General features: G+C 46.2%; 2 protein-coding genes and 1 long non-coding RNA gene across 4 annotated transcripts in view; 1 reads left to right on the top strand and 2 right to left on the bottom strand.

Moving 5' to 3' along the window:
* Window positions 1-196: 196 nt before the first annotated feature.
* tfe3a (transcription factor binding to IGHM enhancer 3a) lies at window positions 197-11,471 on the bottom strand. Of its 2 annotated transcripts, XM_078080791.1 has the most exons (11): window positions 11,095-11,471; window positions 9,433-9,531; window positions 8,965-9,009; window positions 8,723-8,882; window positions 8,432-8,611; window positions 8,182-8,280; window positions 3,599-3,710; window positions 1,945-2,001; window positions 1,708-1,783; window positions 1,280-1,427; window positions 197-1,065 (listed from the first exon to the last, which is right to left on the bottom strand). In XM_078080791.1, exons 1-11 carry the CDS (start codon window positions 11,217-11,219, stop codon window positions 727-729), a joined length of 1,440 nt encoding a protein of 479 aa, XP_077936917.1. In that variant the 5' UTR covers window positions 11,220-11,471; the 3' UTR covers window positions 197-726. The 2 variants fall into 2 exon arrangements, with proteins under 2 accessions (XP_077936917.1, XP_077936920.1); XM_078080794.1 differs by lacking the exon at window positions 9,433-9,531 and having other exon boundaries at window positions 11,095-11,424.
* Window positions 11,360-15,589, top strand: LOC120814950 (uncharacterized). Its single transcript, XR_013450858.1, has 2 exons — window positions 11,360-11,495; window positions 14,244-15,589. It is a non-coding gene; the product is annotated as an uncharacterized LOC120814950 (long non-coding RNA).
* The window catches only part of fgd1 (FYVE, RhoGEF and PH domain containing 1), a 25,260-nt gene continuing 13,174 nt past the window's right edge, over window positions 15,296-27,381 (bottom strand). The window contains exons 3-18 of the mRNA XM_078080783.1: window positions 27,118-27,316; window positions 26,267-27,011; window positions 25,785-25,874; window positions 25,553-25,701; window positions 25,300-25,456; window positions 25,092-25,230; window positions 24,944-25,002; window positions 24,622-24,768; window positions 23,397-23,489; window positions 23,171-23,250; window positions 23,024-23,054; window positions 22,843-22,944; window positions 22,499-22,627; window positions 22,231-22,389; window positions 21,999-22,145; window positions 15,296-19,244 (exon numbers count right to left, since the gene is read on the bottom strand). Coding sequence (XP_077936909.1) covers window positions 18,969-19,244; window positions 21,999-22,145; window positions 22,231-22,389; window positions 22,499-22,627; window positions 22,843-22,944; window positions 23,024-23,054; window positions 23,171-23,250; window positions 23,397-23,489; window positions 24,622-24,768; window positions 24,944-25,002; window positions 25,092-25,230; window positions 25,300-25,456; window positions 25,553-25,701; window positions 25,785-25,874; window positions 26,267-27,011; window positions 27,118-27,316 — 2,702 coding nt within the window. The 3' untranslated portion in view covers window positions 15,296-18,968. The remainder of the gene's footprint in view (window positions 19,245-21,998; window positions 22,146-22,230; window positions 22,390-22,498; window positions 22,628-22,842; window positions 22,945-23,023; window positions 23,055-23,170; window positions 23,251-23,396; window positions 23,490-24,621; window positions 24,769-24,943; window positions 25,003-25,091; window positions 25,231-25,299; window positions 25,457-25,552; window positions 25,702-25,784; window positions 25,875-26,266; window positions 27,012-27,117; window positions 27,317-27,381) is intronic.

Here is a 27,381-nt window from a genome sequence, read left to right as displayed (position 1 = left end):
TCCCAGCATGCACTGGGGTACACGCACTTTAAGGAGGTCAAGTCTATTTTTCATAATACCATAAGTCTTGGTTTATTTACATTTATTGAATGACTTGATCCAAACCTTTATTTTGTTAACAGCAAGTTGCCTTGAGAATAAAATGTATCGTTGTTGTCATAAAAAAACAGAACAAAACACAAAGGACGAAAATATATTACAATTAAATGACTTTATTTCTATACAAGTTGAATCTATAAATCCAAATGAAACTGAAACAAACACATTAACATAAATCCCTTCATGAGGACAGTTCTTTTAATCTCAACGCTACGCCAACAAGTTAAAAGCTAATCTGATAACGAACCTACAGCTAACGGTTAGCTGCAGATGCTAACTGTTAGCATCTGTACGAACTAAATCTGCACATTGAGATTTTGAAATTGGAAGTTATTGGAATAATATGAGAATGTAAAATCTGTTTCCTCTGAAGAGCAAAGACATAAAAGATCAGACGGATCAATAATCAACCTGATTGGAATTATCTTTGTGATTTTTGATCTCCAAACGTCAAACTGATCGACCGCTTAAAACAGCTACTGTGACAACATCGTGGGGCCGTGATGTGAACTTTGTCTTCATCAGCAGCTCATTGCAGACAGGAAGTGGCCGTGCGTAAAAAATGAAAGTTTCTACAAATACGAGGGTCTTCAGCCAATCATCTGTCAGCTCTCTTGCTGTCCGCCATCAGAGGTCCTCGTCCATGCTGGAGCTGCTCCTCCTCCTGCTGGTCTTTGAGGGTCCACCGGACAGCAGGGGGTCCGCCCTCCTGCCCTCCTCCATCAGGATGTCTCCCAGACCCTGAAGCTCCGTCAGCTCTGCCAGCTCCGCCTCACACATCAGGTCCGAGGAGAAGACGGCCAACGCCCCGTGAGGCTCGTCCAGGTCCACGAAGGTCAGGGCGTCCAGCCCCAGAGCGGGAGTCACGAGGGGAGGAGAGGAAAAGGGGTGAGGCATGGAGCTGGAGGAGGAGGTGGGCATAGGGGAGGAGGAGAGATTGTGGACACGGGTCTGAAGCTCCAACTCCTACAAGGAGGAAACAAAAAAGCTTTGTCATTGTTGCTATTGTTCGTTTTAATACTGTGGCCATTATTAATACTCTACAATACCGCAGTTATTGTTTCTGATATTAATAGCACAAAAGAAACCGAGCAGCACCGCCCCACCTCCCCACCACCGCCCCACCTCTTCATCTCCCCCACCATCGCCCCACCTCCCCACCACCGCCCCACCTCTTCACCTGTAGGCGGAGCAGCAGGTGCTGGTTGGTGCTCTCCAGTCTCCTCTGCTTCTCCTCCAGCTCTCTGGATCTCTGCTGGTCCTTCTGGAGTTTTCTGATATAATCAACCGAGGCCTTCAGGATGGTTCCTTTGTTCCACCTGGACTCCCTGATCGACCAATCACAGGCCTCGTTAGCACCCTCAGCACTAACCATTCATTATGTATAATATACCTGATTTGTAAATTTCTATCATTGTTTCCCACAACAGACAGATTTAACATATATATATATATATATATATATATATATATATATATACACACACACACACACACATTATTCCTTCAAACATTCCTTGCGTGACTTTGTTTTCAGGAAGTACTGTGATACTGCTTAGTGGTTTAAGTATAGTATATACTAGTACTACAGAGGAAGAGTTTACTGACAGGTCGCTGGATTTGGGGATTAGATCTCCAAGTTCTTTGATTCGGTCGTTGATGTTGAATCTCCTCCTCCTCTCGACTGGAAAACACAATATTAACGATTACAACATTCACATTGTGATTCACATCACATTTAGAAAACAGCACTTTGGATGATATCACATTACATATGATTAGATAACAACACTAGTCATTACATATACACTTTAATCCGACTGAGGCAAAGTGGGAAGAACTCACTGAGGTTGTGGTTGTGTTTCTTCTGTCGCTCTTTAAACAGAGCTTTGGTTTCTCCCTCTACAACAACAACAACAACAACAACAACAACAACCATTGAACAAACATTTCACTTAAGAAAATACAATAATAGATGAATGGTTAGTGAGTGGGTTAGTTAGATGAATGGTTAGTGAGTGGGTTGGTTAGATGAATGGTTAGTGAGTGGGTTGGTTAGACGAATGGTTAGTGAGTGGGTTAGTTAGACGAATGGTTAGTGAGTGGGTTGGTTAGACGAATGGTTAGTGAGTGGGTTGGTTAGACGAATGGTTAGTGAGTGGGTTAGTTAGATGAATGGTTAGTGAGTGGGTTAGTTAGATGAATGGTTAGTGAGTGGGTTGGTTAGATGAATGGTTAGTGAGTGGGTTAGTTACATGAATGGTTAGTGAGTGGGTTGGTTAGATGAATGGTTAGTGGGTGGGTTAAATAGATGAATGGTTAGTGAGTGGGTTGGTTAGACGAATGGTTAGTGAGTGGGTTAGTTAGATGAATGGTTAGTGAGTGGGTTAGTTAGATGAATGGTTAGTGAGTGGGTTGGTTAGACGAATGGTTAGTGAGTGGGTTAGTTACATGAATGGTTAGTGAGTGGGTTGGTTAGATGAATGGTTAGTGAGTGGGTTGGTTAGATGAATGGTTAGTGAGTGGGTTGGTTAGACGAATGGTTAGTGAGTGGGTTGGTTAGACGAATGGTTAGTGAGTGGGTTGGTTAGACGAATGGTTAGTGAGTGGGTTAGTTAGATGAATGGGTAGTGAGTGGGTTAGTTAGATGAATGGTTAGTGAGTGGGTTGGTTAGATGAATGGTTAGTGAGTGGGTTAGTTACATGAATGGTTAGTGAGTGGGTTGGTTGGATGAATGGTTAGTGGGTGGGTTAGTTAGATGAATGGTTAGTGAGTGGGTTGGTTAGACGAATGGTTAGTGAGTGGGTTAGTTAGATGAATGGTTAGTGAGTGGGTTAGTTAGATGAATGGTTAGTGAGTGGGTTGGTTAGACGAATGGTTAGTGAGTGGGTTAGTTACATGAATGGTTAGTGAGTGGGTTGGTTAGATGAATGGTTAGTGAGTGGGTTGGTTAGATGAATGGTTAGTGAGTGGGTTGGTTAGATGAATCCCTCACTGACCGACCTACTCAACACTTGGATGGAATTGTTATCGGGTTGCCTGTGCACTGTATTTTGTTACGCCTGATATTCTACCAGACTTTTCATTCAAAAGATAAAGTTAAAGTCTCTGAAGCTCCAAACTGCTTTCAGCTGAAACAGCAGAATGTGTTTTCCAGTTAATGCTGACTGAACAGGAAGTGGGGACTGATGATGTGGGAAAAGCCGGCGTGTGTGTGTGACAGGAAGTTGTGATGTTGACTCATCAAAACGAAGAAGGCAATTTTAGCAAAAAGAAAAGCAAGAATTGGGACACACAAGGGGAGGGGCTACAGCGCCTGAGCCCGGGGACCAGAGAGGCCTCCACCAACACGGATTTTGCGATGGTGTTCCCTGGTTTTCTTCCCGTTTCCTGAATTATTACTGGTGTTTTTCCTGAGTGAGCTCTGACAAGCGTCCCTTCTGTTATCCGTTACAAAGTAACCTCTCGTCCAATCAGGTGGAAGTAATGTTCACTCACCATTCACTTCCCTCTTGATGGCCTGCAGGTCGGCCGGGCAACTGTTGCTAACAGCGATGTGGGGCGTGGCCGTCCCACCGCACACGTCCAGTATCTTCCCCGACACTGGCATCTGACACCGACCAATCACATGACAGCAATCAGACCAATCAGAGACGGAGAGCCCCCCCCCCCAGCATCCGATTCACACTGGGACAACACATACGTTAAAGTACTTTTACTCTTGATACTGTAAGTACACCTTGCTGTCAGTACGGCCCGTTCCTCCTACGTGGCTAACTGAGTTAGCCGGATAACCTTCAGGATGAGATGACGTAGTTCAGGTTTGTCTAAATCACCACATGGAAACACCAGAACCTGCTGCGGTTCATCTGAGCTGCTGGATCAGTTCATCCGTCCTCATTGATGAAGGAGCGAAACGTTAGACGCGCTATGACATCACTTCCTGTACGAGCGCCATCGATGCTGAAGACAAGTTTATTTACGACCTTCTGGAGCCGTAACATAACGTGATGAACAGCACACGCTGCAGGCGAGCATCTGCTGTCCCCCACGCTGTGTCCCACACTGTCCCACACACTGTCCCACACGCTGTCTCTCATACTGTCCCACACACTGTCCCACACGCTGTCTCTCACACTGTCTCTCATACTGTCCCACACGCTGTCTCTCATACTGTCCCACACGCTGTCTCTCATACTGTCCCACACGCTGTCTCTCACACTGTCCCACACGCTGTCCCACACACTGTCCCACACGCTGTCTCTCACGCTGTCCCACACACTGTCCCACACGCTGTCTCTCACACTGTCCCACACGCTGTCTCTCACACTGTCCCACACGCTGTCTCTCATACTGTCCCACACACTGTCTCTCATACTGTCCCACACACTGTCTCTCATACTGTCCCACACACTGTCCCACACGCAGTCTCTCATACTGTCCCACACACTTGTCTCTCATACTGTCCCACACACTTGTCTCTCATACTGTCCCACACACTTGTCTCTCATACTGTCCCACACACTTGTCTCTCATACTGTCCCACACACTTGTCTCTCATACTGTCCCACACACTTGTCTCTCATACTGTCCCACACACTTGTCTCTCATACTGTCCCACACACTTGTCTCTCATACTGTCCCACACACTTGTCTCTCATACTGTCCCACACACTTGTCTCTCATACTGTCCCACACACTTGTCTCTCATACTGTCCCACACACTGTCTCACACACACTTGTCCCTCATACTGTCCCACGGACTCTCTCATACTGTCCCACACACTGTCTCTCATACTGTCCCACACACTGTCTCTCATACTGTCCCACAGACTCTCTCATACTGTCCTACACACTGTCTCACACACACTTGTCTCTCATACTGTCCCACAGACTCTCTAATACTGTCCCACACACTGTCTCTCATACTGTCTCACACATGCCTCTCATACTGTCCCACGGACTGTCTCTCATACTGTCCCACACGCTGTCTCACATACTGTCCCACAGACTGTCTCACACACACTTGTCCCAAATACTGTCTCTCATACCGTCCCACACGCTGTCTCTCATACTGTCCCACGGACTGTCTCTCATACTGTCCCACGGACTGTCTCTCATACTGTCCCGCACGCTGTCTCTCATACTGTCTCACACGCTGTCTCTCATACTGTCTCACACACTTGTCTCTCATACTGTCCCACACACTGTCTCTCATACTGTCCTACACACTGTCTCTCATACTGTCTCACACACACTGTCTCACACGCTGTCTCTCATACTGTCTCACACACTTGTCTCTCATACTGTCCCACACACTGTCTCTCATACTGTCCCACACGCTGTCTCTCATACTGTCTCACACACACTTGTCCCTCATACTGTCCCACGGACTCTCTCATACTGTCCCACACGCTGTCTCATACTGTCTCTCATACTGTCCCACAGGCTGTCTCTCATACTGTCCTACACACTGTCTCTCATACTGTCCCACGGACTCTCTCATACTGTCCCACAGGCTGTCTCTCATACTGTCCTACACACTGTCTCTCATACTGTCTCACACACACACTTGTCCCTCATACTGTCCCACGGACTCTCTCATACTGTCCTACACACTGTCTCTCATACTGTCTCACACACACTGTCTCACACGCTGTCTCTCATACTGTCTCACACACTTGTCTCTCATACTGTCCCACACACTGTCTCTCATACTGTCCCACACGCTGTCTCTCATACTGTCTCACACACACTTGTCCCTCATACTGTCCCACGGACTCTCTCATACTGTCCCACACGCTGTCTCATACTGTCTCTCATACTGTCCCACAGGCTGTCTCTCATACTGTCCTACACACTGTCTCTCATACTGTCCCACGGACTCTCTCATACTGTCCCACACACTGTCTCTCATACTGTCCCACACGCTGTCTCATACTGTCTCTCATACTGTCCCACAGACTCTCATACTGTCTCACGCACTTGTCTCTCATACTGTCCCACGGACTGTCTCTCATACTGTCCCACACGCTGTCTCACATACTGTCCCACACGCTGTCTCACATACTGTTCCACACGCTGTCTCACATACTGTCTCACACACTTGTCCCAAATACTGTCTCTCATAACGTCCCACACGCTGTCTCTCATACTGTCCCACGGACTGTCTCTCATACTGTCCCACACACTGTCTCTCATACTGTCTCACACACACACACTTGTCCCGCATACTGTCCCACAGACTCTCTCATACTGTCCCACACACTGTCTCTCATACTGTCCCACACACTGTCTCTCATACTGTCCCACGGACTCTCTCATACTGTCCCACACACTTGTCTCTCATACTGTCCCACAGACTTGTCTCTCATACTGTCCCACGGACTGTCTCTCATACTGTCCCACAGACTGTCTCTCATACTGTCCCACAGACTGTCTCTCATACTGTCCCACAGACTGTCTCTCATACTGTCCCACAGACTGTCTCACACACTTGTCTCTCACACTGTCTCACACACTTGTCTCTCATACTGTCTCACACACTGTCCCACGGACTCTGTCTCATACTGTCCCACACACGGTCTCACACACTTGTCTCTCATACTGTCCCACACACTGTCCCACACACTTGTCTCTCACACTGTCTCACACATGCCTCTCATACTGTCCCACAGACTGTCTCACACACTTGTCTCTCATACTGTCCCACGGACTGTCTCTCATACTGACCCACGGACTGTCTCTCATACTGTCCCACACGCTGTCTCTCATACTGTCCCACAGACTGTCACACACACTTGTCCCAAATACTGTCTCACACACTTGTCCCAAATACTGTCTCTCATACTGTCTGTACGGTGTTGCGATGCAGGGAACATCTGGAAAGCAGCTGCATGTCGTGCTCTTCGTAAAGTTCTGTTGGTTTATTTGTCTCTTAATAAACTTCTGGATGTTCCACATTTCACTGCTTCAATTGATCAAATGTCTGATTATCAACAGTATATTTTATGATTCTCCCACACACATAAAACTCATAGTTCTATATGGACATCTACACACATCCATGAGCTGATACAGTACATATATCCTATTCATTCATATCAAAGCTTGTTTTTATCTACTTATTGTGAAAGGGTTGAGATCATTATTCTCATGCTACATTTAAATTGATTAGAGTGATGAGGCACTTAAAATAAACCTATACATTTAATCACATTTAACTTGTGTGCGACACTTGTAGCCTTGCAGGGGGCCGCTGTCAGTTTTTGCCATTATTATTTGATTCATTCAATTTTATTTCATATTGCCTAAAATGGTGAATTTGCCTCAGAGGGCTTTACAGTCTACACATGAGACATCCTTTGTCCTGAAACCCTCACATGGGCGCAGGAGGAACGCAACAAATGAATGAAGAAACGAAAGCTATAGAGAGACGGGGGAGGATCCTCCCAAATATACAGATTATGGTCTTGGACTCCTCATATTCATGATCATCTCCTGCTAAAAGGACATTTGATGGAATTTGTCCATACGAGGAAAAGAGCCCTGAACCTTTTACTTTAGTAAAGACTGTAAATACTCTTTACTGTTGAGTCTGCAGCTCAAACGGACCTAAAACAAGAAAAGGTCTTTACCTCAGATTTAATCCTCCTCCTCTCATGGTCCGGCAGTAACACTAAAAGTCTCATCTTCTCCGATTCCTCACTAACACCAGTGTGTTGGTTGACACACACGCTTCCTCTTTCTGTTCACAAGACTGTTGAGAAATGAGGAAACGACTCCTAAAGAAATACCTCAATCCTCCCTATGAGCCTTCATGTACTGGTGCTTCCACTAGCACCGCTCTGTATAACAATAGTGTAGAGTGAGAAATGGCTTCATAATGAAACAGCTTCACTAAGATATGAATATATTAACATTAACATGGAAGCTCCTTTCATCGTAGATGTTTCCTGGTATTTTGCGATGGTGTTCCCTGTTTTTCTGCCCGTTTCCTGGTATTTTTCCTGGATGTTTCCTGAATTATTACTGGTGTTTTTCCTAAATAGTTCCTGGAGGTTTCCTGTGTTTATTCTTACCGTGTTGGCAAGCTGCAATCCGGATTCAATCAGTGTCAGAAACTCCTCATTCAGGCTTGATTCCAGGCTGATTATGTCATCGATGACGGTCTTGTCAATCTATATCATGCAAGTGTCAGATTGTTTTCTGCATTGAGTTGTAGTTACATTTATGTGACGCTTTTATCCAAAGCGACTTACAATAAGTGCATTTCCACCATAAGGACGCAACCCCCCCTCCACCTCTAGTACTTAATGAACAGATCACTACCTGGGATTTTCTGAAGATGTTGGCAGGCTGTAGTTTGGTGGCCACGCCCACAGAGGGGGAGTGGCTTGGTGGGGGTCCAGCTCTATCCTGGTTGGCTGCGGTGGAGAGGTACTGACGTACCTGCTGCCTCTGAGCCTGCTGGATGTGATACCTGGTGGGGTTCTCCAAGTGGGTCTGTACCTGAGAGAGGGGGCATATTCACAGGTGCATCATGGGAAAAGTAGCATCCAGTGATTTAACAGTGAGGAGAGATAAATAAACTAAACTTCTGCTCTGCTTTTCCCCTCCTACCTTCAGCACCTCCACAGGAACCTGGGCAGGTCTGCAGGAGGAGGACACAGAGACAGAGATGGGGGAGGACGAGTCGATCGAGTGAAGGAGCTTCTGCTGCAACTCCTTCTGCTCCTCGCCCAGAGCCTGCTGACGCATGAGATCCTGACGCATCAGAACCCTGCAGGAGGAGGAGAGAAGGTGGGAATGGAGTAGTGCCATGTGTCCCCATGTGTGTGTGTGTGTGTGTGTACTTGTGTTACCTGGAGGGCAGTGAGGAGGAACATGATGAAGCTGCTGTTGACGCACTAAAGAAAAGATAATTGAATGAAATCCTTCCGTCATCATCAAAAGTCTGATCTCCTCACATGACTTGATTTAGAGACTAGAGAGGGTTCATTTATAATCATATCATTCAATTCGTTGTAATGAAATATGACAATATAAAGCAGTGGTTCCCAAATCCTTTCGGTCAGGGGCTCCTTTGAGGAAAAAGGGACATTTTGTTTCCCAAATAAGAGTTGTCTTCTCTTTGTTTTGAATTAATTGCATTGCAATATATAGACTATAAAAAAAGGTCCTTTTCCACTTATTACATGTAAACATATTTTCAAGTAAATGTATTTGAAATATTAAAATTGAATCTGGGAAGAAGAGCACAATTCCACAGTTAACAGGAAGTTTCTCAAACTGAATTCTGTCAGGGCTCGAGGTCAGAGGTCGTGTGCTACCTGGTGCTGAGCGGCTGACTCTTGATCTGGTAAAACGTGTCACAGTCAGACGGCAACAAACTGTCGACCTCGATGTCAGCGACGATTCCAGACTCCACCCTGAGAGGGAGACAGGTGTGAGAGAGAGTCCCACCTGAGGAGATGCTGGAGGCAGAGCCCCCCCCCCCCCATATCCTCCTCGCTGTCCGAGGAACCAAATCTCACCAACGAGCGACCCCCGACCTCCTTCACCCTCCGACTTCCTGTTGGACCCCACCCACCCATCCAGCCCACACAAGGCCGACCTGCGGGGCCTCATCAACCCCCCCATCCACGCTCGATATCGTCACTCTGACCGCCGACAAGAGGCAGAACGGGCACAAGCATCCTGCAGTCACACACTTTACTGCCCCGTGCATCCACACTGCTGCTTTGCATCAAGGACACATTTGTCCCGTATTTTCCTCCACGACTTTGTTCCCCTCGTTTGTGGAGATCTCCCTCCATGAATCAGAGGCCATCCGGCGTCCTCATAGTCCGCCAATGACGGCTTGTACAAGCGCTCATATTTAAAAGCTCTTCAATCTGATCCGTTCTCTCGTAAACGTTCTTCCTTTTAATAACGGCCGTATTGCGCTGTGAAAACGGAGACGTGAGACTCCGTAAAGGACGTAGTCAGAGACCAATCACAGCCTGGTGCTGCAGGAGGCTGCAAAGCTTTACACGCTAGTCCAGAAAAATGGGTCGACGCACACAAGGAGGTGTGAAAAGACACGCAAGGGACACGCAAGCGGCTCTCGCACACTGAGCGTATGCTCAGTGCTCTAAATGTCAAAGTGAAGATATTCAATGAAGAAGTTGAAGGTTGTGAAATGATAATTAAATGCTAGCGTGATAATAAATGACCACTTCAAATCATCCAAACTGTCATGATACATAATTAATGCAGGGATTTATTTTGAAATAGTACCTACTGGTTTCTATGCACTGACCTACATGAGAACACGATACGTGATGACAGCAACACGCCCGCGTGGGAAAGAACCAATGATTTGTTCATTTTACTGAACGAGATGCCGAGTCAGCAAACTGATGACAGTGAACACAACATTGAACACAGACAGTGAACACAACACTGAACACAGACAGTGAACACAACACTGAACACAGACAGTGAACACAACATTGAACACAGACAGTGAACACAACATTGAACACAGACAGTGAACACAACACTGAACACAGACAGTGAACACAACACTGAACACAGACAGTGAACACAACATTGAACACAGACAGTGAACACAACATTGAACACAGACAGTGAACACAACATTGAACACAGACAGTGAACACAACATTGCTTTACTTTTTGTCTCACCGCTCACATGATGTGTGTGTGTGTGTGTGTGTGTGTGTGTGTGTGTGTGTGATCAAAAGTCAACAACTGTAAGAACAAGTCTTAGACGGGAAAGTATCACTGGCAGCGTAACATTAAAGCTTCCTTCGTGTTTCTGAGAGACGAAGCTACTGGAGCTTCGGACTAGTGACGTAACTGAAGGCGCGTGTAGACTTGAAGGGAACGAGTCTGTGATTAAATGTCCACCGATTCTCTTCAGCCGAGTTCAACCAACGAGGCACTTTGTTTAACGGAGTCTGGCGTCCGGTTCTCTGTGGACTCACCGGACCAGGTTGATGGTTTCAGCCGAGTCAAGCAGGACGAACACGGTCTGCGGCTGCAGGATTCCGCTCTCCTGCTGCTCCGGTTCGGCTCCGGTCCGGAACTGGTCCGAGCTGACAGCCGACATTACTCCAGAGACGTGGGCCGTTTCTCAATATGCGTTCCTGAGTGTCCTTGTGTCCTTGTGTCCTCGTAGACTCGTGAAACGTCCTCAGTCGTGGCCTGCGGACTGTTCCAATTTTAGAGTCCGCATCTCGCCGAGAACGGTCAAAATGCCCGGATGTGACTCGCCGCGTCCATTTTACCCAGAATCCATCGCAGCAGACTTGTCCGAGCCAAATATCCCAGAATGCATTTCACAGCAGCAACAGGCAACAATGACAAATGGAAAATAAACACAACTGTAAGTACAAATGTTATATCATGTTAGATGACTGTATTTAAGTCACTGAATGTAACTGTTTAAGTTGTTACATGTGATATTTATATCAGCACTGTGGAACATTTTGTAGTGTTGTGGAAGATTTATATGGACAATCTGTAAATACGAATAAGGCTCAGCGTCAACTGCGATTCCTCTCTGCGTGATCAGAGAAGATCGAAAAACGTGGCGAACGCACTTTCTCACGTCAACGATCAGATGAAGAGCAAAATGAGCGTGGAAACGACGTCAGGGCTGTCGTGGTTCTTTGGCGACACTTACAGGTCATGTTGGGAAACTAATAATAAATACATGTGAACACAATTTGACCCTATTTAAGGAGATGTGTAACAAAACATATTTAAAGCAGGTTGTACAGATGCAGGAAGGAGGAATGTCTGGAGGAGGCCGATTCTTCACCAACAAGCCACTTTCTACGCTCCCCAAGATATTACTACACTGTAAAACACGTATTATAGTTCAAATTACTTTGCTAATTAAATTTTACTTAAAAGTATGTATTGTTTCAAATGACACATAGCCGGTGACCATAGAGCGAGGCCAGGAAGGTGGACAAGTAGCCGTGAAAGGCGTCCCGTGTGTCGGACAGAGAGCGAGCGTCTTCCCGCTCCCGTCTTCTATCGGGACCCTGTTCCTGCCTCCTGCCATGACCCTGCTGCTGCTGCCATCATCAGGGCCTGAGCCGACTGAGAGTCAGGCCAAAGCCCTATTGAAGAATGATTATTGTTATTATTTTGCCACTTCAATCGCACTTTTCAGGCCTCTTTATGGAGCCAAATCCAGGTCAAAAGTTCTGATCATTTGACAAACAAATGTGAACTCGAAAGCTTTGCAGCGTCCTGCAGCACCAGGCTGTGATTGGTCTCTGACTACGTCCTTTACGGAGTCTCACATCTCCGTTTTCACAGCACAATACGGCCGTTATTAAAAGGAAGAACGTTTACGAGAGAACGGATCAGACTGAAGAGCTTTTAAATATGAGCGCTTGTACAAGCCGTCATTGGCGGACTATGAGGACGCCGGATGGCCTCTGATTCATGGAGGGAGATCTCCACAAACGAGGGGAACAAAGTCGTGGAGGAAAATACGGGACAAATGTGATGAAAAGCAGCAGTGTGGATGCACGGGGCAATAAAGCCTATGATCAATAAATAAACCCACCAACGACTTCCACACACAAAGACGTGACTCTCCAGGTCGTCTTCAACAAAACACGTGACTCCACCTGTTGTTCTGGAGGTGAATCTCTCTGCAACACACGCAGGACTTTACAACCAGGAAGTGAAACCAGTGCGTCGACACGACGTAAAGACGCAGCCTTTATTTTTAGGGCCTGAGCTGACTGAAAGTCGGGCGGAGCTCTATTGTGTTTCAAAGAATTATTATTATTATTTTGCCACTTCAATCGGACTTTTGAGGCCTTTCCCATATTCAAAAACTCTTAAAATTTGGCGTGCACATCAGAAGTGCGAAAAATGTTGATATATTTGGGGTTGTGCATTTAAGGATAAAAAATGGCTCTACAGCGCCCCCTTTTTTGACTTGACATTTTGCACACAGGTGCTCCAGGATATGCTCTTCAAAAAAAGTCAATCATGGTATGCAAACTAGATTTTCCGCCATTTAGAATTTTGTGAAAAACACATTTTTGCAAACTCCTCCCAGACCCTTGGTCCGATTTTCACGAAATTCTCAGGGAATGAATATTGGCCCAATGCCATCGGAGGTTATTAAAAGCCTGTTGATATCTTATTTTTTTATCAAAGTTACGGACCAATGAAATTTGTAAGGGGTGTGGTCTAAGAGTTAAAGACCTATAACTTGAAAAGTAGTCATAGGTTTTCCTCACCAGATCTCCTAGGATATGTTCACATTGAGTCCCTGAGCCTGCTCTGATTTTCACAACATTTGAACATTAGCAGGCGCTGCAGTTACTAAACTTGGAAAACCTCAAATTTGTGAATAAAAGACATAAAAGAAAAATAGTTCACTGTCAATATTGGGAGCTTTGTTTCCTTGACAACACTTTGCATGAAAGTGCACGCAGATATTTCGGTAACTTGGCAAACTCAAAAACTCTTGAAATGTGATGTCAGTGGTAATAACATTACAGAGCCGATGTGGAGTTTTTGCTCAAAAGTAGTAAATTGTCTTCATAGCGCCCCCTGGCAGTTTTCAACTAAATAGCCCCTGTGTGACCTACATGTATGAGGGTTTTTGGACATATATAGAACAGGGAGATTTAAAATAAAGTATCTTGGGACCATGCTCTAAAATGAACAGGAAGTCAGTTATAACTTTTTTTGTGTCAATATTCCCTCTCATTTTCTGTACTTTCTAGACGCTGTAGTTTGACAAACTTCTCCCTGGGACTTTGTCACAGCCACTTCAAATTCTGACAAAACAATCCCAAGGCCTTGCTGATAAAAGTTATCAAAAACTTTTTGTTGCTTCAAGGTCAAAACGGAGATCCCTTTGAGACTAAATGTGCTCCAATCTTTACCAAATTTAAAACACATTTACAGTCATAGATGTAGTTACTTCATATGATTTCAATGCTTACAAATAGCATTTTGGCTCGATAGCGCCCCCTACACATGTTCATAAAGCAGCCCCAGCAACCACTGGGATCTAGGAGCACTCACCTGGAGGCATCAGCTTTGATTTTTCTTCCCTATCAGCAGACTTTACAAGTTAATACTTCTGCAGGAACCTCAGCGTGACGTCGACAGCCGACTCTCCCTGACTCCAACATCACTGACAACACCATCCTGTAGATACTCGCTCTACAACATCAGGAGAACACGTCCTCTTCTCACTCAGAAGGTACTGATTCAGGCTCTTGTCGTCTCCCTCCTGGACTACTGTAACTCCCTCCTGCAGGTCTCCTGCTACCACCATTCCACCTCTGCAGCTCATCCACAATGCAGCAGCTCCACTGGTCTTTAACCTTCCTAAGTTCTCCCTCACTCCTCCACTCCTCCGCTCTCTTCACTGGTACCGGTGGCTCATCCAGTTCTAAACATGGTGCTCAGGTACCATGCTGTGAATGGATGGGGTCCAGCTTACATCCAGGACCTGGTCCAACCCGACACCCCGACCCGCACTCTCCGCTCTGCATGTGATAAACTGCTTGTTCCTCCTCACTGAGAGCAAAACACTCCACTAGATCTCCACTCTTTGCTGTCCTGCTCCTAAATGGTGGAAGGAGGTCTCTGAAGACACCAGGACCACAGAGAGCCTTCACATCTTCAGACTAAAGACACACCTCTTCACACTCTACCTCCACTAACACACTAACTAACTGTAGCACTTACATTGGACTTATAATGGTTCTTATCTACAGCAAGTTGTAAAGCGGCTTATTTGATGAAATCACACTTTCTTGTTTCTTGTTCTTCTGAGTTTGTGTCCTTATGGTTGAAATGTTCTTATTCGTCGCTTTGGATAAAAGTGACAGCTAAATGACATGTGATGTAATGTAATCTCTCCCATGGTTTCTTCCCTTTTTTGCCCATGGAAGGGTTTTAATGGGGAGTTTTTCCTGTGGCGATGTGAGGGACAGAGGGTGTCTCATGTATACAGACTGTAAAGCCCCCAGAGGCAAGATTGGTAAATGAGTTTGTAGAATAGTAAACAAAGTTGCATTAACTGCGTTAAAATATTCATCGATTAACACGTTAATGTTGACAGCCCTAAACTATAACTACAATATAACTATATTCATATATATATGAGTAGTACAAGTACTTCCAATATTCAGTTTTTACGTTTTTATTTAATTTATATCTCATAAACATGTTTTATAGTATTTTCCTATAGAAGGTCATGGTGGGAAACAGAAGGGCACGATGGGAAAGTGGCCGGCCACTAACCAACAACCTGCAATCAATCAATCAACACTCAATAATAAATAATAACAAGGTACAAAATCTATGACAGGAAGAACACTTGACCGTGCTGCTGCTGCACCCGGAGAGAAGATGCGTGTGTTGTTATCAAGCTTACTGGAGTCCAGTAACCAGCGGATATTTTGGCAATAAATGTTTCCTGTTTCCTGGTGTTGTCATTCAATTAGATGACATCACAGCCCGTTCCCCCTCTGATTGGCTGGTAAAGGTTCAGCGTTCAGAATCTCTTCACCGGTATGTGATGAGGTCACAGACGTCTCACCTGAAACTAGCATGCTTACCTGTTAGCTGCAGCGGCTTGTAATCCACCAGGCAGAATGCTAGCTGCTACAGCTAAATGGTAACTGAGGCCCGCTGTAAAACATAAATCTCCATGTTAGCCACTTGGGATTTAATTACGTACACAAACTATGGAAACATGTTCAAACCTTAGAAACGGCTAGCTCTGGTTAGCTCCAATTATCACCAGTGGGCACCCTTCTGTTTTGTTGGGGGTCATTTACTAACATCAACATTATTTGCATTGTTTCATGTGGTTTTCATCTCTAGTCCGGGACAGTGTGAGCGTCTGATAATCAGAAATCACTGTGATCAGGACAAGTAAAAAAATCCTAACATAATAACACTTTGGATTAAAAAAGACAAATAAATACAAAACCACCGACAGTGAGTCATCTGATAATAGACAGGACAGCAGAACCAGTTGGGACCAGTGAGAATGAGCTCTGCCCGGTTAGAGCTGGTTGTAAATAAACCAGCTAGAACCTAAAAAAGTACAGGACTATAAAAAGCTTAAATGCTCACTGGCTTCAGAGTAGAAAACAGATCATAGCGAGGCCACATTTAAAGTTCATTCTTTTCATCGCTACGGTCAGCAGATTCGCTCAGGAAGACAAAGTCACGCAGACCTTCAGTCACTTTGGTGAAGTTTGACTCATGTGAGGTGAATTACTCTTGTTATAATGCTCCTGACTGGTTAGCTCTGTAGCCGCTAGCTCTTAGCATCTTTCTGAACAGGGTTGGTTCTTGGTGCTACTTCTTAATTTATCCTCGCAATGACTCAAAGGAAGGTCATTAGCTAGTTGACGAGCAGCTCCACCATGAAGAACAACACGGATACACGTGTCTAGCTGGAGCCAACATTAGCTTTGTTTTCACACAAAGCTCCACAGGTCACTTGGTGAATGTTTAGCTAACGCTGCAACAGATTTTTTGATGCTTTCTCAACACAGAAAGCCTCAAATTATGAACTTCTGCGATGAAGTGTAAATGGCCTGTTCAAATTATATCATGTTAATTATTAAGTGTGGTTAAGTTATCAGGAGAACTAGCCTCTGAGCTAGAGCTGGCTTTCAAGCTAAACTTAGCACCCAAGCTAAAGTTTACCTTTAGTTAGCCAGAGCTGAAGCTAACCTCTGAGCCAGAGCTAGCTTTCATCAGCGTGAGCTCACACCTGTTTAAACGTGGGAGCATAGTCTCTTCAATAATCTCATGTCTGTAATAACCTCTTGTTCCTCTCTGGATATAACCGGCTTAAACTGGTGAAAGAGACGCTAACTGGCTTTAAACTGGTATCCAGCCCAAAACAACAAGAAATACTGAAACATAATATGATATATTAGCCAACAACTTCACTCTGAATACGGTATATCTTTGAAAATGTGCTCTGGCACATGAAGAGAAAGTGCACACCGCACTGATACGACACAATCAACTGTATCACCCACACAAACATAGATACACACACACACACACACACACGTCTTAACGAGTAAGAACCAGTCCAGACTGGTTAGAAAACGACTGTTCAACACAATTTGCTGAGATTGAGATTTAAAATGTTTTCCACCAAGTGGTGATGATAGGAACCATACAGACCATACTCTGTGACAACCAGGGCCATGACCAGACTGAGCACCATGTTAACGACCGGCCGGGGCGGTAAGGCTAGCTTAGCACAAAGTCTAGAAGCAGGGGGAAATTAGTTAAGTGGAAATACTACCTTCAGCATAGCACCAAGGCTGAATGCCAGGGAGAAAATGGTAGCTTAGCTTCAAACAAAGACTGGCAGCAGGGGGGAAACCGGAAGCTTAGCATAGCACCAAGGCACCCGAGAAAGAGGGGATACGGCTAGCCTAGCTTAGCACAAACACTGGAGACGGAGGAGGGGACTGATAGATATGTGAAACATGTAGACCGATTGTTCCTTTAACCTTCACCCTGTCAGCCGTTAATCGCAGCTGTGTCTGTTTGGCTCTGGCTGTTGGTGGCTGGGGGCAGGCGAGCGTTAATCTTTGACCTTTACTGAGTTACATGACCACGGAGGTCACGAAATAATAAATTATATTTACAAAATCTTCACTCATATTTCTTCTTCTTGCATTAACTGGAATCAGGCAAAACATGGAACACAACCTGTAAACAGTTCATCAGAATAACAATAATAATATTAATAATCTTTTCACTATCAAAACACTTTGTCAAGAAGGTCTTTACAGAGATGGAGGGAGGAACACTGGACCCCTGGAGGGACTTCATAGTCTTTCTTTTTTTGAGTTCTTGTTGAATCTAATCATCTAATCACTGGAGTCACTGAAACATTGAGAATCGGCTTAAAAAAACCTTTTAAAACTTGCATCCAAGTCCAGAAGCAAACTAATCTTCATCATCAGAGTCCTGCAGAAGGGTTCAAACATCAAACATGAAACCGTCGGTGGCCACGTTTACATGAACATTCATATTTGATCTCATGTAAACATCACATCAGATCTGAGACACTATTCCGAGTTCGGGAGAATTCTGTCCTTTCAAAATATGAGCCTCGGTCCAAAAAGAAAGATGGACGAATAGAAAGCAGGAAGTTAATCAAACAACATAATCAGTCATTTGAAAAAGAGACTATTTAGTGCATGTAAATGTAGTCAGTGTCTTCATCTTCATCACCACCATCATCCTCATCCTCATCACTACTTTACAATAGCACACTTCTCCAATGGAGCAGAGGCTGCTCGGAACTGTAGTTTCAGTTTATACAAGTTGCTCTGATTGGCAGCTTTAGAGGTCAAAGTTTAAAAGTGTTTTCTTCAGGGGAAAAGTCAAACATTGAAAATGCACAAATGTATTTTAAGAGGACATGGTTGGTTTGTATTCTCCCTTTTCCAACACGTGTTGGACAAGTTCAACACGTGTCCATCACGTACTTTAGTCCTTAGTTTTCTTTGTGTTGTCAACGTCTGTCATGTGACCACAACTTCATTGGTCCTAACCCTGGTCCTAATCACATCATTGACATTAACCACCCAGACGACAGATTACTTCTGCATGAGATCTCTGTGTATCTCTATAGCAACAGTAGCTGAGACTAATGGCTAGTGTTTAAAACCAAACTCAGGAGAAAAAAATGTTTCCTGTGAGAAGAAGAAGCTCCGCCCACCTCACTGTGTCACGAAAACACGGGGAAAAAAAGACAGCGAGGAAGGATTATGCAGAGTTCATTGTTGCCGTCCTTCTTCATCCCACAGGATCACGTGTTCTCCACCTCCGCTGCCAGCTCCTCCCCCTCCCCCTCCTCTTCCACACTCTCCACAATTGGGCGGTGGACGTGAGGCTCCTCCCCTCGTCCAGCCCTCAGCAGGACGTCAATCCATCGCCGCTGTAGCTCCTCCCCCTCGGCGCTGAAGTACAGGGTCAGGTGACTCTGGGAAATCTTGAAGGCGTGGCGTCGCTCCAGCCGATCAAATGACTCCGGGAGAGAGACGTCAAAGCCAATCAGAGGAATGCTGCGTTTGGCCTTCACATCCTGGTGAAGGAAAGATCAATGGCGTTCTCAGAGTACATTATGGTTAACAGCGACCTCCTCAAACATCTTCTCAAGTTGTCCTCAGTCATCAAACGCCTGACACCACTTCCAGTCCTCAACACCTCAACCTCCTCAATGTCCTACAGTCCTTTTCAAAACTCGTCAGATCTCCTCAAGTCCTTCTCAAACCTCCTCACAAACCTCCTAAAGACCTCCTTACGTCCTCCTAAAACCACAGAGTCCTCCTTAAACCTTCTAATGTTCTCCTCAAGCCTCTTCACAGTCATCTTCAAACCTCCTCACAAACCTCCTAAAGTCCTCCTAAAACCTGAGAGTCCTCCTTAAACCTTCAAATGTCCTCCTCAAGCCTCTTCACAGTCATCTTCAAACACCTCGAGTCCTCGTCTGACCTCCAGACAGTTCCCCGCAAACCTCTTAAAATCTCTGATAGTCCTCCTTAGGTCCCAGTCAAACCTCCTAAAGTCCTCAAAGTGCCTTGTCCTTGAAAACATCCTCAAGCCGTTGTCAAACTTCCTCAAGTCCTCCTCAAAGCTCCTTAAAACTTCATGGTCATTATCACACCTTATCAGGTCATCCTCAAACCTGTTCAAGTACTCCCTGGACCTCCTCAAGTTCTTTTCAAGCCTCCTTAGTCTTTCTCAGGTCCTCCTCAAATCTCTGACACCACCTCAAGTTCTCATTAGAACACCTTGTCTTCCTAAAAAGTATTCCTCAAACCCCTCACATTTCCTTAAAGCCCTCACACGTCCTCGACTCCTCAACAAACCCCTCAAGTCTTCCTCAAACACATCAGAACTCTTTTTACCCCTCACACCTTGTCAAGTCATCGTCAAGCCAGACTACTACCCTTCATCAAACCTCCTCAATTCAAACTAAAAGTATAAGGAACGTTTCTGGAGCCTCCACGTCTTCTTCTCATGGGAAGGTTAAGTTAGCTAAAGAAACGTTAGCGTTGTTAGCTTATTCTAAGGTTTACAAGTCTTCAAACAAAAGATTGTGGAAAAAAATAATTTCATATCAACACAATTACCTACATAATACAAATAATAATAATAATAATGATACAAACTACGATTCTAAAGCCTACAACCTGATAATTAAAGCTCTGTGTGTTTTTCTCTCTCTTTTAGTACTAAGCAGTTTGTCCTTCAGAGGATCGTGCACCCTCAGATGAAGGAGTCTGGACAGAGCACATCCTCAACATGCTCGTCACTTGCATAGACTTTATTGCTATTTTGAGTTCATTTTAAAAAATGTATTTGCACTTTCTCTTTACTTTTAAACACATTTTTGCACTTACGTTTTGTATTACTATTTAATGTATTTTTCACTAGCAAAGACCCCGCCATTCACTGAAGGCGTTTAACATGATGAATGTGTCGTTGATTTATTTCGTCTGGTCGGTCGGATGGGTTGTGGGGAACTACGTGGGAGGATCCGCCGTGCGCCTGGGGCACGGCGAACACCTTCAGGGCACCTACAAAAACCTTCAGGGCCCAACGAACACCTTCAGGGCCCAACGAAAACCTTCAGGGCCCTACGAAAACCTTCAGGGCCCTACCAAATGCTGGAAAAAGAGGGAGTAAAAAGAAAAGAAAAAGGTGTTGGGAGGGTGGGGTTTTTAGGATGCGTACTCGAGAACGAGAAGAGTGGGTTGAGTTGTTGGAGGCGTGGTCTTGCTCCCCAAATTACGCTAATTAGCTTATCTTAGCTTAACTTGTTACTTCAAATTCCAACGTGTTGAGTAATCATTTTAATTTGCTATTGTAGGGGACTCACAGGAACAAATTCACAGGGCCTTTCAAGAGAAAGCGGCATAAACATGGTGACATGGGGGGTAAAAAGGGAGTAGGAAGTGATGTGTGAGAGATGGCGTTGGATGTAAATAAACAGCCACATGTTGAAGCCAAAAGGAATGCTTGCCTCTTTGTTTGTTTCCACGCTCTTACACTGGTAAATAGTCGTTAGACGATTAGGAAAATAATTGATAGTTGCAGCCCTACTCCTTAAGTCCTCGTCAAACCTCCGTGAGTCTTCCTAAAACCTCCTCAGTCCTCCTACAAAAGTGTTTGTAAAACCTCGCCCTGTCCTTCTCAAACATCCTCAAGACCTCCTCAAGATCTCCTCAAACCTCCTCACGCCTCCTAAAAGCCCTGACACTTCCTCAACTTCTCCTGAAACCTATCACAACACTTAAAGTATTCCTCAAGTCTTCATCAAGGCCTCCTCAAACCTTATCAAGGCCTCCTCAAACACCTCACACCTCCTCAAACAACTCACACTCACACCACTTTAAGCACTTCACAAGTCCTCCTCATAACTTCACACTCCCTTAAGACCTCCTTAGGTCCTCCTCAAGTCCTCCACAAACCTTCTCAAGTCCTCCTCAAACACCATTCTTCACCTCTGCTTCCCTCCAACCCCCTCCTTAAAACTCACAGTCCTCCTCAACTTCTCAGTCCTCTTCAAACACCTCACGTTCTACTCAAACATTCTGCCGGTCACCTCAAACCCTCACACTTCCTCCAGACCTCCTCAACTCCTCTTCAAACACTCTCAAGTCCTCCTCAACCCGCTCTCACCACCTCAAGTCCCCCTCAAACCTTGTCAAGCCCCCCCTTAAACGTCCTCAAATTATCGTCAATCTTCCTCAATTCCTCGTCAAACCTTATACGCCTCAAAATCTTCAAATCTCCTCTACCTCCTCCTCTCACACCTCTTGGACGTACATACCTGAGGAGCTCCGTAGATGTAGAGGACCAGGGGCTCATTCTCCGGGATGACGAACCAGGCCTTCTGCCAGCTCCTCCCGCCTCCTTTTTCCATGTGGTGGAGAAAAGAGCAGATCACGCTGTGCTCTGCCGCCAGGGAGGCCTGTTTCTGTGGCAAGACATAGAGAACAGGGGAGGGTGAACATCTGTGGCCTGGTGATGTCACAGCAATGTCAGGGTGAGGTCACACTCACCTCCAAGATGGAGCGTCTCCTGTGGGAGGTGTTGCTTAGAGATGGAGGCGACGCGGACATGCCCACCAGCATGACGTAGCAGTCCGCACACACCCGATGGGTCCGGTTGTTGTCGTATGACAGACGGGCCCGAAACTCAGAACATTTCCCACAAACCACCTGGGCAGGAAGAGAGTGGGATAGGTACTTGTATACAGATGCACCTTTACAATTTGTACCTCTGACATGAAGAACAGTTTAGAGTAAAATACGTTATTGAGTAACTCACATGTCCACAGGCTTTACAGTGGTGCCGTCTCTTGGTGATGGAGTTGAAGGGCTCCTGACATTTCATACACAGTGTCACCTCTTTCTCTCTGATCGGAGTAGGAGCTCGTTTACCAAGTTCCACACAGCTCTGAGAGAAGGATGTAAGGACAGAAGAACATCAGGGCCGAGAGATGTAAGGACAGAAGGACAAAAGGATGTAAGAACGGAAGGGCAGAAGGATGGAAGGAAAGAAGACATAAAGATATAAGGTCACCAAGACAGAAGGAAATAGGGACATTGGGACATCAGGATTGAATGACAGAAGGTTGGGGGATTGTCCTGGGATCTGTGGTAAGCTTTTACCGGGGAGTGAGGCGGCGTGGACTCCTCGTCCCTCAGGGAGCAGGTGAGATGTCTGAAAGTCTCCATTGTCTGCTCATGTCTCTGGATGGTCGCCTGGATGGCCTGAAGACATCAACGTGTTAACATCAACATAGTTGATAACATTACATTGTGGCATCACTGCAACCATGTGAGTGTTTACCTGAATCCAGTCGTTCTTCTCCTCCTCTGTCCTGCAGAGAGAAAGAAAGAAGAGAACAAATGACAGACTGTCTGTCTGTCCGTCTCTCTGACTGTCTCGATGTCTGTCTCTCCAAGAGTGTTGCATTCTGTATAACTGTGTCTATACCTGGCAAGCAGCTCTAGGGATCTCTGTTTTCCTGACACCAGGAATGTCTTGGATGCTGAAACACTGCTGGTCTCCTTAAGCTGGACAGAGAGAGAAAGACAGGTGGACAGTGTGAGACAAGTGAACAAAGAGAAACAATGATAATGGACAGAGCTAGAAGAGGGTGGAAACACAGGTAGACAGAGTACAGGTGAAAAGTGAGCAGGTGTAAGAGGCCGATCTTTACCTCCATCCCGTCCACGTCGATGCGAGCTCGCACGCCGTACTTCTGACCAATCAGACGCAGCTTCGGGACACAGTACAGCAACCTGTCATTAAACTGGAGAGAGACAGACAGGTCTGGACATAAGGACAGAAGCATGTAAGGACAGAAGAACGTAAGGACAGAAAGATGTAAGGACCAAAGGACAGCAGAGCCCGTACATGACACCAGAGTAGAGTAGATCCCTTCTGACACCTACCGCTCTAACACCCGTTATGCCCGTTACTATCACTGTAAACATGAATGCGCATCACTAACTTTGTTTCTTCCACAGCGTATTTGTGCTTTCTGTCCACTAACCGATGTGAGGGTTTCGGGGCAGAGGATGTCGCATGTGTACAGACTATAAAGCCCTCTGAGGCTAATTGGTCATTTGCGATTTTGGGTAGTCGAGTCGACTAAAAGTAGAGCAGGGTAGAAATAGAGCAGAGTAGGGAAGAATTAAAACATAATATATGTAGAGGTAGAGTAGATTAGAAGTACAGTCGAGTAAAATATAAGTAGAGCGTAAGTTGAAAAGGGTAAAGGCAGAGAAGAATAGAAAAGAGTAGAATGGAGGATAATTAGAGTTTAGTAGGAGTAAAGTAACATATGTGGTAGATCAGAGTTGAGGGGGTTGGTGTTGGAGGGGAGGTTGAGGGTTAGCCTTGTAGGTTGTGAACGAGTTGCAGTTGAGTCATCAAGGGGAGCATAAGAAGGGGAACAAACCACCGAACAAGGAGGAAGAAGGAGAGAGGGGATAGAGAAGACGAAGTGAGATATAGTTGTGGAAAGGAAAGAAAAAGAAGAGTGAACGAAAGGTAAGAGTAGCGGCGGGATTGACCTGGACTGGCTGACTACCCCCCTGTGTAGGACCCGGGCAGGACGAGTAAGAGAAGGTTACGAGGGGTGACATGGCGTGGAGCGTATCCTCCTACACACTCAATTGATCAAAAATAAACTGTGTTCAACTGCTCCCCGTGACGGGCTTGAGTCGTTGAACCGTGACGTGAAGTCCCCACACATAGAAGCAGATCAGACTAGAAGGATGCAGTAGTGTCGTAGAAGGAAGTGAAAGTAGAGTAGAGTGCAGTCGAATAGAAGTAGAGTACCGTAGAATATAAAAAGAGTAGAGTGGAGCGTACAGGAAAGACATAGATTAGACTAGAAAACAAATAGAGTACAGTCGAATAGAAGTAGAGCAGAATACCAAGATGAGGTATCGGTCCTGGGTGGTCCCGTTCTTGTTGGACAGTTTCAGGATGTGTCCCTCTTTGATGAGGTCGTTTGTCGGGTTTACGATGTCTTCTTCTCCGCCCAACAACTCGTACACTTTCAACAACTTCCTCATCCGGTCCTGACAGAGAGGGGGAGACAGGTGGAGGGATAGACAGGTAGGGTAAAAGGTGGGCGAGAGAAAGAAATATGTAGTGAGAGAGAGAGACACAGAGACAGGTGGAAAGGGAGACCAGTAGAGACAAAAAGATGTGTGGCAGAGACAGACAGACAGACGGAGAGAGGAGTGAGCTCACCATCTTCTTGATGGCAGCGTTGGAGTGTTCTGCTGCTGTCGCAATCAACTCCAGAGACTCTGTAGAGAGAAGATCACAATATCACAGGTCTTTTATAGCCTTTTAAACGTCTTCAGACATCAGTAATGGGTGAGTTTGTTTTACGTACTCTGGGCGTCCCTGTGGTCCGGGGCATCCTTGGGCAGCCGGTGTAGATAATCTTTGAGCAGCAACTCATATCGAGGAATCCTCTGAACAGGTTCTAACATGTGGTGTTGCAGGGTGAGGTTCCTACAGCGCTCCTCCCTCTACACAAGGTACACACATTGTGATACACATACACACTCACCATTTCAACCTCTAACCCTCTCACTCACCTGCGTCTCCTGCACGATGGTCTTGAACTGGGTTGATCGCTCCGTCCAGATGTTCAAGAGCTCCATCGACCGGTCAAAGTTCTTTACATATTCTCCGTACATTTTCAGGAAGGGAGCCAACTTCTGCAGGATGTCCCCGACCCGGGGGTTGGACTCCCTGAGGAGGAGAGGAAGAAGAGAGGAGGAGGAAGAGATTAGAAGATGAGAAAGAGGAGGCAGAGACAAGAGGAGGATGCGGAGGAGGTGCTCTCACCACTCCTCCATCCGTTTCTGCAGGGCTGGCAGGAGGAACTGCTGATGGAAGCAGTAGATTGAGCAGATGTTGGAGAAGATCCCCTGGACAACGTCACAGGGGAAGGAGGAGCGAGACCGAGCCTCCTCCAGGAGTCGAGCACAGAACACCTACATGAGAACAGGGAGAGGTAACCATGGTAACCAGGTGAGTCCTATACACATGTCAGACCAGGAGATTCTCGGTGACTCACCTGGTCCAGGAGGTGGAGCTTAGCCACGTAGGCGGTCTCTGTGTGCAGCAGCTCGTTAGCAATGTTGAAGACCCTCTGCTGGACAGACAGCTGGACAAAGAGAGAGACAGAGAGAGACAGGTAAAGAGACAGTCTCTTTACTTTGTGTCTTTTCAAAGGTTCACATTTGTCCCTTACAGGCCACCGTCCTTCTCCAGGACGTCATGTTGATGTTTCGTTGTTGTGTCATGTGACCTGAGGACATGAGGATATGAAGACACAAGCACATGAGGACATGATGAGGAGATGGGGGCTTGAGGACACAAGGTCATGTGAATATGAGGACACAAGGACACAAGCAGATGATGACATGAGGAGACAAGGCGATGAGGACGTGAGGACATGTGGAGAAGAGGATATGAGGACATGTGTCCTCAGTGTGTCGAAAGGTGTGATTGGAGCCTGTCGTTGAAGTTGACGTCACATCTCACTTCCTGTCTCACCTCAGCAGAGTCTTGTCTGTCGGTCTTGGGGTGGGGCAGCACCAGCGTTAGCTCCGCCTCATCTTCCAGGTCGCTGTCGCCCTCCACAGAGAAGTCCCTCCTCCTTATGGACGCGCCCCCTCCCTCCACCACGTACGAGGACAAGCCAGAGAGGCGTGACAGGAGGGCCGGGCTACAGGGATAGGCCACGCCCCCGTCGTCCACGCCAGCAAAGCACAGCTCCTCGCTGTGCGACGGAGAACTGATGCTGTCGATGCCGCTGTCCCGATTAGCCAGCTTGCCCTCTGTCTGCAAGGACGGCAGGGACAGATGCTCCGAGGGGAGCTCCGACTGGTCGAGAGGCAGCGGCTGCTCCCTCATCTCCACGGCGACCGTGTCCTCCTCCAGGTGTTTTTCTGAGGCGCTATAACCTGACTCCATGGAGAGACGCTTCTGATGAAGGTCGTCACGACATGCTGCCACAAGCTCGTCATCGTGGTCATCATCATCATGGTCATCATCATCGTGGGCGTCATCATCGTGGTCATCATCATCATTGTCGTCATCAATATCGTGATCGTCATCATCATCGTGGTCTTCTTGCAGGCCGCAGTACCCCTCACAGCCCAATGTGAGGTCATCATGACCTTCAGGCTCACAGGGCAGCTCCTCGCCCGGTGGGGGAGGGGCGGCTGAGGAGGGTGGATCGAAGAGGCGGGGACACAGAGCCCCCCCGGTGATGGCAGGAACTACAATGATCTGCTCGCTGCACACACACACACACACACACACACACACACACACACACACACTGTTCACATCTCGTTTAATCTTTAGTCTTTAATGATAATATCAGTAAAATCACTACCCACCGCTCAAACTTCTCAATGAGTGACAGAACGCAGGGGGGGGAGGCGGTGCCATCGACGCGGCTGGGCAGAGTCCAGTCCCCTCGGGGGTCGACTGGAAGGGCTCTGCAGGGCGGGTTAAGGGGGAGGGGCTTGTCCGGAACCCCGAGGCGTGGCCTCAACGCCCCCGGCTGCTGCTTGAGGTGGGTTGGCTTCGGGGGGACTGCAGAGGGAAGGATCAGGGATCAATACGGTGTCATCAATCACTAAATACATTTTGATGTTCAA

This window comes from Gasterosteus aculeatus, chromosome 2 (assembly GCF_964276395.1).
Source record: "Gasterosteus aculeatus chromosome 2, fGasAcu3.hap1.1, whole genome shotgun sequence".
NCBI lineage: Eukaryota > Metazoa > Chordata > Actinopteri > Perciformes > Gasterosteidae > Gasterosteus > Gasterosteus aculeatus.
Note: the sequence above shows the minus strand (reverse complement) of the source record. Positions and strands in the feature narration are given on the sequence as shown.